A 13,861-nucleotide genomic window follows, 5' to 3' on the forward strand; every position below is an offset into this window, starting at 1 on the left:
TTGCCTAGGTAATGATAAGTGCCAAACACTCTTCTTAGTGATTTTCATTTGTAACTAATATGTGTTACATTTAAATAAATGAGAAGTTAGATAACAGTTGAGGCACCATGAAGTAACTTGCCCAAGGTCACATAGGCAAAAATGAGTTGAATCAGGACACAACCAGGCAGTCTGATCCCAGGGCCAATCTACTTACTGGTTATGACGGGTTGTCATTCCATCAGTGTGAACAACTGCTCTGTGTTTTTAAGACATACAGTGATTGTTGAGCTCCTCAATACGATACATGAAAATAGTTTCATGTATTACATTTCTCATAGGTTATAATGAATTTTAAACAAAACACTTGCCATCCACTGCTTCAGGAACAGAACATTGTAAAAATAATAATATTAATAATAGCTAACACAGTATTTACTATGCACTAGCCATTGTTCTAAACTCTTTACCTAGATTAACTTACTTCATTCTCACCACTGTAAAATAACAATAATAATTATTATTATTATCCTCATTGTCAATGGGGAACTTCAGACAGATAAAGTTTCTCAAGGCAACCCAGCTAATAGTAAGTGGCAGAGGTGATTTCAGTCTGCACTTTTAACCAGTATATTATAATGAGAATCATAAAATATCTTACCTGTATACTTTGTGTGCTTTATGATTATTTTATTTTTCTAATTTATAGTATCTGCATGGATTTTGATTATTTGTGTGTGTTTTTTAAAAATTCTACTTGATAGAGGGTCGACTAGAGGTGTTTCAAGGGGAGAAATTGCTGTCCTCCATCCCTATGTGGACCACATTTGGGGAGCTTGCCATTTTATACAACTGTACAAGGACTGCCTCTGTGAAAGGTAATAAAAGAGGAAATGCTCCATTTTTGGATTGTTGTGGCATGTTAAAGATAATCCAGTTCAGTCACATTTGCACCCTGATCCAGAGTCTTTTTGTTTCCCATTTCACCCTACATGTTCTTAAAATAGAAATGCTATGCCTATTAAGGGATTCATATTGAAGCACTTACCTATATAATTTAAGCTAAAAAGAACTTTTCTGGATACCTGTGTATAAAATGTAAAATGGCTTTTAACTGTTCACAATGGTAAAGACATGGAATCAAGCCAAATGACCATCAGTGATAGACTGGGTAAAGAAAATGTGATATGTATACATTATGGAATGCTACATAGCCATAAAAAGGAACAAGATTATGTCCTTTGCACAGACATAGATGGAACTGGAAGCCATTATCCTCAGCAAACTAACACAGGAACAGAAAACCAAACACTGAACGCTCTCACTTATAAGTGGGAGTTGAACAATGAGAACACATGGACACAGGGAGGGGAACAACACACACTGGAGCCCAACGGGGAGGGGTTGGGGAGGGAGAGCATCAGGATAAACAGCTAATGTATGCGGGGCTAAATACCTAAGTGTTAGGTTGATAGTTACAGCAAACCACCACAGTACACGTTTATCTATGGAACAAACCTGCATGTCCTGCACATGTATCCTGGAAATTAAAATTAAATTAAATTAAAAATAAAAATAAAAAGGTTTGTTCTGCCAAAAACAATGGCTTTAAGGTGACTGATTCCAATATTTGCCTTAATTTCCACTTTACATTTTACTACCTAGACACATGCCTTTGGCTTGTCCAGAATGTTTGCTTTCTAGCTGGTCTCAGCGAGATTCTGACCATATTATAAGCCAGAGAAATTGATTAAACCAACAAAAATATATCTATGTCAAAAGGAATATGAATTAGAGTAATTAGAGTTTTCATGAATGACTTTTGGGATTACTTTATTTGCTTTTCTTTAGATTTATGTTTTATTGACTTTACGGCAAACTTGGGTTTCCTTCTGAATTACATAGATATGATGTTTTTCAGTGTTTGGGAATGGGTTATACGCATTAGCCTTGCTGAGGTATTTGATAAAAATGCAGGTTCTGGGTCTCTACTCCCAACCTGAATCAGAGTCTCTGGCAGTGGAGCCCAGGGAGCTTATATTTCTAACAAGAATATCAAGATGATTCCAATTTAAAGTTTGGTAATCCAGAGCTTTGGGTTTTGATCAATTTTAGAGGCTTTGTTTACTGTTTTTTAAAAAATTGTACAACCATAATTTCATCTAGATTTTTTAGAGCTACCACTTCTGCGCTACTTTCTTTTTAAATTTTATACTTGCCCTTAAGGCTTTCCCATAAAAAAATTGTCTCAAAAACTTTCTTTCATAGTCTGTTTCAAATAATTTGTAGGCATTTTACACAAAAGTAACTGTAGATATTCTTAATATGTAGCTTCTTTAGCAACAGTGTCAGAACAACATAAGAAGAAACATAGAAACACACACATACACACAGATATCTTTAACTTTCAATTATCTGTTTGTGACTTCACTCTCCAGATTAGCTACAAATTGACTGCCTTTCTCTTGTATCACAGCACGAATCTAGAGCACATCCTGATGATCTAGTGCATAATTGGGAATTGCAAACTAATTTGAATGTCATCCTAACGATAACATAATTAGAAAGGAAATTTTTTGCTAGTCATTTCCAAATAATGGTGTATTTCAGTGCCAAATGATTTATAAAATTGCTCGCTATTTATTTTGCTGTCTCCTTCATTTGTATGTTTAAATAATGCATTTTCCAAGAAATACCATTTTATAAGAACATATAACAAATCCATCGATTTATATTATGGAATATTTTCACAATGTGGTACTAAATGTTTTATTGTTTTCTTGATTTTTCTAAAGCTATTACCAATGTTAAAACATGGGCACTAGATCGAGAGGTATTCCAGAATATAATGAGGAGAACAGCCCAAGCTAGAGATGAACAATACAGAAACTTCCTCAGAAGGTAAGAATAGTACATTGGGAGACAGTGAAGACAATGGAGTTGCCATATTGTTAATATATTGGTTTTATCAGAATAATTATTTTACTATAGCTACTTCCATTTAAGCATTTTCCACATGACTAAACCAAAGGAACATTACTTGCAGTAAATGCTAGTGCATACCAAAAAACCATATTTAATTTCCATTATCCTTGTATACTCATTTACTTCTCCTGCTAGTTTTTGCCCTTGCATTGATGGAGTGATAGTGTACAGCATAGAAAAATGTGCAAAAAACCTAAACTATTATTTGGGTTGCTTGTTGGCTTTGAAAGGCATTTGAAATTTGAAAGTGGTTAGCCAAAAGACAAGCTTTCTAAAAGTACTTTGCTTAGAATGGTATTAAAATTAAGTTTACTATCCTTATTTGTTTTACCTGAGACGTTCTATTTGCCTAGTCACACCATCTTCCAAATTCCTATTATTTGTAGCAAATTGACTTGCTAAAAATGTTGCTATACTTGTCATGATGACTTGGAACATACTCATTTTGTGAACTGTTCTGTACCTCAACAACTTGGATGAATCAATTTATAAGGAAAAAATAGTCTATGTAAGTGAAAAAAACTATTCCACATTAAAACTTTATTTGGAAGTATAAGTTATTTAAACAATTTCTGTATCTTTAGTGGGAGTTTTGCAAGTTTCTGAAGCTGCAATACATTCTATAATGAAATGTCATCTATGATATGTAAGAATAATAATGATAATAATGTATCACATGATTTCTAAAAATAAATTATAAGTTCTTCTTATGGTGATTTTTTCTAGCATAAGAATCCTTCAAAGCTAATGATTTTAGGGCCATATAGTGCTTAGCTTATAGTGTAGACTCAATGAACACTGAATAAGATTTCTCATATAGAATGTTACTGATTTGTCCTCCCAGAGACAATAATGTCTCCTAGCAGAGAGCTGCAATAATGACAAGCAGGTTCTCTACCTATATGCCAGCCAATGAGTTAGCTATCATATTGTGGGGTCCACTTGAATCTAGGTAATCTCAAAATCCACCAACTGAGCAACACAGATTAGCATTTAAAGCTGATAAGCCACACTTAGGCAAGGGCCAAAAAGAGGTACCTAAAAAAACCAGTGTGCCTGGGTTGTGTTTGAATGTCTGAGATAAAACGTGCACTAGGCATAGCAGTTAATTCCCTTGGAGTCTAGTATGTTCTTAGTGGAAAAAGCTCAGATGATCTGCTAGTGAATATTCCTTCCTTCCTTCCCTCCTTTTGTTATTTCCTTCATTCAACTAATACTTATTAGCGGGCACTAAATATTGTAGATTTAGTGGTGAACAAGATAAACCTGATTCTTGCCTTCATAGAGGGGAGAGAGAGAAAATATTTTTTCTTGTATCTCTTTTCCCACCAACCTCCAAACGTGCTAGCTTTATAATAGTTAATTTTCACTAATTCCCTGTTTGGACCAGAAGTAAAATTTCATGATAGCCTGTGTTAATAACAAGTTCTGATGACTCTTTTACCATTTCATCTATAGTGAGATATATTAGGGAAATACATTCCTCTTTGTTTCATAATATACAGTATGTTTTTTTCTGTTTACATTTTTATTTGAAGTATGTGATATTCTAGGTGATATATAGTACATGTGTAAGTTATAAGACATCATAACAAAATGAACGCCCATGAAGTTACTGCCCAACCTAAGGAAGAGAAAGCAGTTGTTGAAGTTCTTATGTACTTCCCCATGTTATTTCCAGCTTCTTTCTCCTCCTCTCCTTGAGGGTATCTGCATTCTGAAGTTTAGCGATCATTCCCTTGGTGTTGTTTATAATTTTGCCTGTAGCTTGATTTAGCCTATTTTTGAAGTTCATCTGTGCCTCTGGCTGTCATTAATTTTAAAAGACAGTACAGTATGACTAATAATCAGAGATCATTTCAAGTCAATTGCCATGTTCCCTCCCAACCCCGGATTCAGTCCTTACTTAATTATAAGGATTTAGACAGAAATCTGATTCTCCACTGGAAGCTGAGCTCCTCGCACAAACTAATAAAAGAGATACTGAGATGTGGAGAGGAACAAATTGCAAAATGCAATTCATTTTGAAAACCAACAACAAATATAAATTTATTTTTACCAAATAGACAAAATGTGATTTTTTCCCCCCATCTGGTATCTTACTATTTTCATTTATTTGCCTATGGCACATGTCTGTGATTATATATCTATAATTTCCAGTGTATATGAAATTCAGTTATTGATGTGTTTTCAGTTATTTGGACATTTACTTTGGAAGAATCAAAGTGCATTATATTTTTAAAAATGTTTGTAAAGATTTTAGAACCTGCATATGTGTATATTTATAGCTTAATTCAGGAAGGTAATTAAAGGTTTCTTTTTAATTTTGAAGTGTATCCTTGCTGAAGAATTTACCTGAAGATAAATTAACCAAGATCATTGACTGCTTGGAAGTGGTAAGAAATTTTGAAGTAAAAAATAAATTTCAGTAGAAGATATTAGAATGTAGTTATATTATTAACACCATAAATAAATAAGAAAAAGATGTCAGAGCACCAGTCTACAGAGACCAAGAGCCTTTTTCTGTGATGAAAAACCTTAAGCTAACTCATGCTGCCTTAAGGGGTGGAGAAAGGTTTAAACTCTTTAGATGTATAAAAGGAAATTGGATTTGCATGTGTAAAGTGAAATTTGATTTACATATTTTAATCTTTTTAGTATATCTTATAAAACAAACCTGCCTTACTCAAGAAGCATTTGATTTTCTGCAATTAACATCACAATCCCTTACAGAGTTTTCATAGTATAAAGGAGTCACTGATGCATAATTAAGAACTGGAGCAGAGAAAGGGTATGTTGGTCCTTTTGGTGGCAAGCCTCTGAGTCAGGCTGTGAAACACTTTCTACTTGAACGCTCTAGGCCACAAAAACACATTTTAAAAACTCTACTTAAGAAGCACTTTATCTATTTTAACATCTAGGGGGAAACGGCATATTGGAATGTGTTCAAAAAGTCATTTTAGGCATCACCCAGATGGTTGGTTCTAGTCCAAGACTAGTCAAGTCTTTTCATGAATAATGCTTTTACGACATGTACCTTGGATTCTAACGATATGCATTTTGTGAAAACGTCTTCAGATTTCAGAGATTAAAATTCAAAGCAAATACGTTCTTTAACTTTTTGGGGGGTCAGTTTTATTGAAACCCAGATGGCTTTTATGGAATTTAAAGGAGGTAAGGAATAGTAAAGGAGTCACATATAGAATTCAAGCTTTTATAAAGCTGTTCTCAGTGGGAGGGGAAAAAAACCCCCAAAAAACCCTGCAAGGCTGATTGTTGACAGATTCATGCCTCTGTCAATCACAATATACAATGTAACTAATATCTGTCAAGCAGGGAGTAGGGACCATTTTATCCTTAAGTGTAAGTGACACCAGCAGTGTTTCCATTTACAATTCATGGAACCCACCCAGCAGTTTATCAAGGACAGACCATGATGACACAGTGCCTGGCCTTGTGCCCCCAGGGGGTTCAGATATGAAGTCATTTTCAAGAAGATTGCTTACCCTGGGTCTCTTGAGAGTCTCTCATTGTAACATAACCCAATCACAGATGTTACAAATTAATAATTCATCCTAATTTCTAACGGTGTTTTTTTTTTTTTTATTTAAAGCTGGAGAGGCCCTAGTGTTTTTTTTTGTTAACCAAGGAAATCTGTTTTTAATATAATACTAATAGAGTAGATTCACCAGAGGGGATTTCTATGTTGACAGCAAATACGAAAATTTAGTATCATTAAAAATAAATGGTAAATTAGACATATTTATAGCAGCCACAGGCAATTGCTACAGAATATATAGATGGGGGCTCAAATCCAGTAATAATTAACACACAATTCAAATTTGAAAAACTCATCTTTTCAAACACCCTGGAAAGGATTCACTGTATCTCAGCATTTGCAGACAGCAGCACAGTTTATAAAGGGCTCTTTATTCATACCTGGCAAACAAATGTGTCTCTGTGATGTGTGAAAATTCTCAAATGTGAAAGTGATTAACAAGGGAGTAATGGGATCTATTTAGTGCTAAGAAAAGCCTGGTATTTACCAGCGTAGCTTGGACTAATGACCTATCAACTTGGTCCTGACAACAGCCAATCACTACTGCATCAGTTTTGATAGCGTCCAGAGTTCTAGGACCAGCTGTCCCATAAACTGTCCCCATAATCTTTGAAAAACACAAGCTAAATCTGTCATGAAGTTTAGGAGTTGATTTGGGAGTTTTGTGTGTAGCAGGGCGTAGGGAAGGGAGAATCAGAATTTCCCATCACCAAGTAGTTGATCTGATGTGTTTGTTGAAACTTAGACGGTTGAACTCCTAGAACAAATGGCCCCGATTGTGCAATGTTTCAATAGCATTTCTTGCTTTAGCTTAAATCACTCAGAACGTTTAGTTATAGAGGCAGCCATTGCCGTTAAGCCTCTTCTTGTGTTCTGATAAGAAAACGAGGGTGGGAATAACACCAACAGACTAGAGTTTGTTAAGAGTTAACTCATGAGAACTGTAAAAGCACGATATAGATTCAGCACGGAGTGTAAAGATTAACGACAATGAAAATAACAGTGTGACTTATGCACCAGGCAGTTGTGCAGTATGGAAGATAAGAGTGGAAGTAGTTTCTGCTCCCACATATGGTGATGAATCCACTAAGCATGAGATTTGACTGTGACATCCTTCTGAACTACAAACATTGTGAGTCATCATAAAGTCACCTGTTAGTCACAGTGCTTTGGTATTTGACCCTTTGGCCTTTTGCACTGTGACTCTAACCTGCTGTCTTTCATAAAGCTGAGGTGTATGAGGCTGGGATGAGGGTGTAGTGTGGAGCACCCTTGCCCTTAGTCAGATTGCCCATGGTGCTGATGAGAAGGCATATTCCCAGGCACCACCCCATGCTTACTGAATCAGAAACTCAAGTTGGGGCCCCCAAATCCACACCTAACACTCTAATGGTGAGATTTTTATGCTTATTAAAGTCTAAGAGGCACTGGTTTAGTTATGAATGTTTAGAGTTTGCAACCATCTGCCTCTTTCTTGGGGAATTTTACATTTGAATCACTTTTTTAAAGTCTAGTCTTTCTTGTAGTCCTTACCAACACTTGCATAAACCAGGATTTTTTTTTTCTGTCATCTTAATGGTTAAATCCAGAGTCATAAGAAAGTTGAAATAATTGTAAATTTTGCTACAGTTTATGAATCATTGAGCTAAAGGTGGGGCAGCCAGGTGTTGTAGAAAGTTCACTAGTCCAAAGTCTGGAGATTAGGGCTTGTGGTTCTGCCTCTGTCACTCTACCAGCTGTCAATGAATTGTGGTGGACTTTAGCATATCATCTCCTCATCTACAAAATAATGGAGTGGTGGGCCATATCTCTAAGAGCTCTTTCAACATTTAAATCATAGAATTCTATATGATTGGCTCACCCAAATAGGAATAACTTCTGTTGTTTTTCATTTTGTAGTGTCTGGTTCTTTGAAAATAACCAATCAGGTGCTACATGCCCGAATGGCTGACTGGGTCCACCTGATCCAGGTGTGCTTGCTTTAAAATTTCTGAGGTGTTCTAAACTCTTGTACTTGGAAAACAAAGATTAACTAGTAACAACATAGATAACTAACTGTAAACAATTTTTTAACCAACACACTTGAGTACATAGTCACATAATGCACAGAGGCATGTGCATGTGTGTGTGTACTACACATCTGGTTGTATATCATCAGTACTTCCAATACTTCTTTTTGATGAAGATTTCATTTGCTTTTTGCAAGATACCTGTAAAGAAGATTTCTAGCTGCAAATTAAAGACTCTAGGGAAGTCGTTGCCTTCCTTGTTTGTCTTTGTCCTCCGTCACTTTGGAATTTCCTTCTGGTTTTATATATTGTATTTACAGGTACTCAGGCTCTAGCATTTTGCTAGTTTGTCACAGAATGAACATTTTGTTTACGGTAAAAATGGGTTAAAACTCATTACTAGGTTATGAAACCAATTTAAAGGAACATTTAAAAAATCAGAATAGTAAGTATAAGTATTATTTTGAAAAATGTTTCTATTTTGTGTAAATATGTGTACGTGCTCTTGTGTATGTATTGCGAGTACATGTAGAATGTATTTCTTACTGTTGGTGAGGGTAAAAAATGCTTGAAAACCATTGCTCTGCAGGATAGGGTCTATGGCTTCTTGGTCCTCTAAGGGACACCTCTGCAATGTAACCACAAGGACAATAACAACATTATTTGCATTTCTCTTTTTGGTCTCAGTGACCACCCTGGCTTGACTGGTTGCACTCCCCAGTTGACAAACACTGGGCAGTCTAGCATCACAGTCAGTACTTACCACTGTATATTTTTGGTCTGACCTATTTCCACAGCCTTTTCTGATCTATGAAGTTACTGTCAACACACTGGGAGGTATTATTTATCTTCCTCCCATGGTTTTGGGTGACAAAGAATCATCCGTGGAAAAAAATACCACTAGTAAGGTTGTCCCTTAAAAAATAACAAAGTTCTTCCTCAGTGTCTCCTTTCAAGCTTTCCCCCCTTTGAAGTTATTCGGTTGTCAGGAATTAAAGCCACACCTCTGCACACATCAAAGGCTTTATAATAACTGAAGAACAGCCTAACAGCACTTCAGAAATTCTCCTTGTTTCTTCTGCTCCATGTGGGTAATGAGGACTAAAATTGTGATGGGAACAGGGGAGCTTGAAGAGCAGACTGTCTGAAATAGGAACATGGAACACAATCCCAGCAGCTATAGCAAAGAACATTGAATGTTAGCTACATGGTGAAGACAGCTGGACCGTGTGGGGAATGAGGATCATTCTGTAAGGGTCATAGTCATCTCCACTGTAAAATCACACTGCATATAGTCAAGGTTTGTGATAAAGCTAAATTTGGGAAGGGATGAAGGGTTTGAGTAAACAAACTATGAGGCAAAGAAATGCCAAATATCATTGCTTAAATAAAACAGAAGTTTGTCTCTCATTAACATAACTGTCCAGGGAAGATAGTCCCAATTGGCTCCACACAGTCATTCGGGAACCCAAGGTGATGTCTACTCTACCATTTTCAACATGTGGTTTTCTAGGTTTGTATGGGCCATGCCATTATAACTGGGGAAAAAGTATAAAGATACATGCATGGAAGCATGCATGGGCTTGGTGTGGAAGTGTCACAGATCACTTCCACTCATATTCTTTTAGATGAAAGTTGATCACATGGCCATAGGTAATGCAGGAAGGCTGGCAAGTGTAAGTTACCTAGACAGTCATATATTCCTCTGAAAGACTTTCAAGACCAGCTCACAGCCTCTTTCACAAGATGAACAGTCACCAGATACCTAGTGTGTACTAAACATTCCATCAGGTACTTTAGATACACCATCTTAACTAGTCCTCAAACGACATTAGGTGTAGCAGTAAACACAATCTTAACTTTACAGAAAAGGAAATAGAGGTCCAGAAGATGTAGGAAACAGCTGAGCAAATCATTACCATTCTCCTTCTTAGCATGGCAGTGATTAATTGTGCATTTACTGTATTTCAGATGCTCCTAATATTTCAGACAACATTGCCTTTCATTGACTTATTGTGGTAGGCAGAATGGTTCCCTGCCCCACCCCACCCCCCCTTCCAGATATCCAGATTCTAATCCTTGGAATGTATGAATATGTTATATTACATGGCAAAAGGGACTTTAATGGTATGCTTAAAGTTTGGGACTTTAAAATAGATTACCATGAATTGGCTAGGTGAATGACTATTGAGTATAGTTACATGAGCATAGAATTATCTCTGGTTGGGGTCAGAGAGATGCAGCAGAAGTAGAATCTAGAGGCTCTCTGCAGGAATGGGAGAGACCTGATGGGCAGTTCCCACTGTCAGTCAGTAAGGAAATGGATCTTATCCTGCAGGTGAATCCTTCCAGCAACCTGAATGACCTTGAAAGTGAATTTTCCCCTGAGCTTCCGGAATGACATAAGCCCTATTGATACCTTGAGCTCCATCCTGAGAGACCCTAACTGAGAAACCTAATTGAGCAACATTGTGCATAGACTTTCTGACTCACAGAAACTATAAATATTAAAAGGGTGTGACTCTAAGCCACCAAGTTTGTGGTTGTTACAGCAGCAATAGAAAACTCGTGCGCTTTCCTAAATCTTTGAAGATAAGTGTTGTTACTTTAATTTTATCGGTTGAGGAAAGTAAAATTGATTGTAAACTGGGATTTGAATATAGATGTGTTTGGCTTCAAAGTACTTTTTACTCCAAAAATATTATACTTCCTTCCATGAGATGTTGACATGTCTTATAAAATGTACATAGTGTTATGAAAATAAAAGGCATATTTATTAGTATTAGGAGTGATATTTATTCCAGAAATGTAAATAGGTTTTAAGAATAAATGATCAAGAAAGTACTGAAAAACAACAGACACAAAAGTAGTTTAGTTTGGAATTTATTTTCAAGTCTAAAAGAAAAACAAGAGAGAGCAATTATGTGGTTAGTTATGCCTTTTTAAAAATTAAAGAAGCCACTTTTGTTTGTATAAATAATTAAGAGATCCATCTTAGTTCTGTGACTTTAAGACAAGATCAAATTAAAGCAAAGTAGAGGTGGACAGTTTAATCTATCCTTTGTTTTCTGAGATCTTTAGTTGCTCTTTTGGTCTGACAGGTGGATAGATTACTTTTCCCTCCTCAAGAATTTTCTAATCACATAAACATTTACAAGAGAAACAGATGTTAACAAATGAAAAGAAATATGCAATAATTTGAGATTTCATGAGGATAAATCTAAATTATAGAATTTGCATGTAAAAATTTCCAATGTCAATGTTTTATGATGAGAAATCTTTGGATATAGTATTATGACAGCATTACCTACTGTGAATGTAGAATCTTCCGAGAAGTTGCTTTTCAAGGACTTAGAAATTAAGGGTAATTTTCCTAATATCCATTGGGGATATTATATAATCACTTGTTCTTTTTCTAGACCCCAGACTCAATTTTTAGAATGTTGCTGATCACCAAACAGTTTATATTTAGATTATGCAGGTGAAAGCTGGTTATGTTGCCTGGCTCTCGTTTCTCTTTATATCTTTGGACCCCATGCCTGAAATTCAGTATGCCAGGTGAATTTACTCTGTGAAAGAAGAAAACGTAAGTGCAGATAATAAAGCAAAAGTCTCCTTATTTTTCTACTGTTTATGACTGCCATGTAAGAAAAGCTTGCAGTTACAATAGGCAAAAACAACAACCAAACAAACCCCAAAACAGGTGTGAAATACTCATTTCAAAGACAAAAGGAGTTCTGCTTCCTTTATGTCTTCAGTTGTATGTCTCCACTTGATCTAACATTTTCTTTCTCTCTCATCCCAACAGGAATACTATGATAAAGGAGATTACATCATTAGAGAGGGCGAGGAAGGAAGTACCTTTTTCATTTTGGCAAAAGGAAAGGTAACTATTAATTAAAGCTTACTAAATCAAAAAGATTATTTTAAATCAGTTTGCCATAAACTCAACTATGCTTTGCATTGTAACATAGGTCCTCCATTTTGGACAGATAAAGGAGCTTCTACCGGTAGAGTCCCATGCAATTCTGTTTGAACACGGGGTTTGGAGCGGAGGCCACAGGACCCCCTAAGAAATAATCACTTCTTAGTAATGTTATGTAGGTCACTTGATTTTTTGGGGATAGACCTAGCTTAATTGTATATGAGATGGCTGGATTATTTATAAGGTCCCTTCTGGCTATGAATATGTGATTCTCAATCATCCTCAGATTCCAAGATCAGTACTAGAGTATTTTCTTATCCAACAGATATGACAAGTAGCAGGTGGAGAATGAATTCAGCAATTGAAGACTCTAACAATTAGGTATCAAGCTTATAGAACTAATATGGCTCAGAATTTCAACTGATACAAAACAACTCAAGTGAACTTAGATGCTGATGCAAAATTTATATTAACATGTACAATAAGTCTTTTTCTTAACCTAGATATTGAATGGATAACATGTTGCCAGTTGTTCCAATGTTGACTCAACAATGTTACTCAGAGATGAAAAACATCTGTGAAATATTGAAGGGAGGGGTCAATTCTTGAGTACCTGTGTGTATAAACTGGCAGATTTTTATGTATGTTATCTCTTCTCTGGAACAGTTTATCATCAGGGAGTCAGGCACTGCCATTTGTAAACTGGATTGTGGTTGAACTTTGAATTTGGCCCCAAGTGAAGGAAAAACATGAACAAAATAGTTTCAAACCTCTGAAACTCTTCAACACTCAGAACTGCTTCCTGTCATTTTTTTCCAGCCTAGACCCCATACTTTGAAAGAATTCTTGCTAATAAAAAATTGCGTTTATTATTTTTAAATTTTTAATTCATTGTGACGTACATAAATGCCAAACAGAATTTCTATTCAGCCTAAAGCAACACTTGTTACCATGTCGAATTGGAATAACTCTAACCACAAACAGGGCTTTTGCTGTTTGGCCCTGCTGGGTGGGGGGTTCTTAAGCCTTTCTGGGAAACAGATTGCTTTGAGATGCCCATGAAAGTTGTAGACCCTTTTTCAATCAACATTCTGCATTCAGTTTTAGGAGATGCACAGGATTCAGCCAGTCAATCTATTGATACCAGACTCAGAACTACTGATATTCAACCTTATTTTTGATTAATTTGTCAACTCTATTAGGCTTTTTAAAATAGAAAAAGTTCCCACAAGACCATTATTATTTGCTTTGTGGATCTCTCAGAAGGAATCACTGGATTCACATTTAAAATTTAACTTTAGGAGGTGGAGTTTAGATGGTGAATGTTCCTCTTACAGTGGGTAGTTATTTGATAATATTGGCCCATAAGATTTCTCACATCTATCAAAATGGGTTGAATGTAGG

General features: G+C 35.9%; 1 protein-coding gene across 5 annotated transcripts in view; it reads left to right on the forward strand.

Annotated features, from left to right (window-relative positions):
- PRKG2 (protein kinase cGMP-dependent 2) overlaps nt 1–13,861 on the forward strand; it is a 122,568-nt gene that overhangs the window by 47,421 nt on the left and 61,286 nt on the right. For all 5 annotated transcript variants that reach the window (XR_012435315.1, XM_005554953.5, XM_065545059.2 and 2 more), the window contains exons 4-7: nt 744–857; nt 2,775–2,880; nt 5,297–5,360; nt 12,341–12,418. Coding sequence is in view for 4 of the 5 variants with exons in the window: in XM_005554953.5 (XP_005555010.1) it covers nt 744–857; nt 2,775–2,880; nt 5,297–5,360; nt 12,341–12,418 (362 nt within the window). In the remaining variant the exon portion in view is untranslated. The remainder of the gene's footprint in view (nt 1–743; nt 858–2,774; nt 2,881–5,296; nt 5,361–12,340; nt 12,419–13,861) is intronic.

The sequence above is a fragment of the Macaca fascicularis genome, chromosome 5 (genome assembly GCF_037993035.2).
Source record: "Macaca fascicularis isolate 582-1 chromosome 5, T2T-MFA8v1.1".
Taxonomy (NCBI): Eukaryota; Metazoa; Chordata; class Mammalia; order Primates; family Cercopithecidae; genus Macaca; species Macaca fascicularis.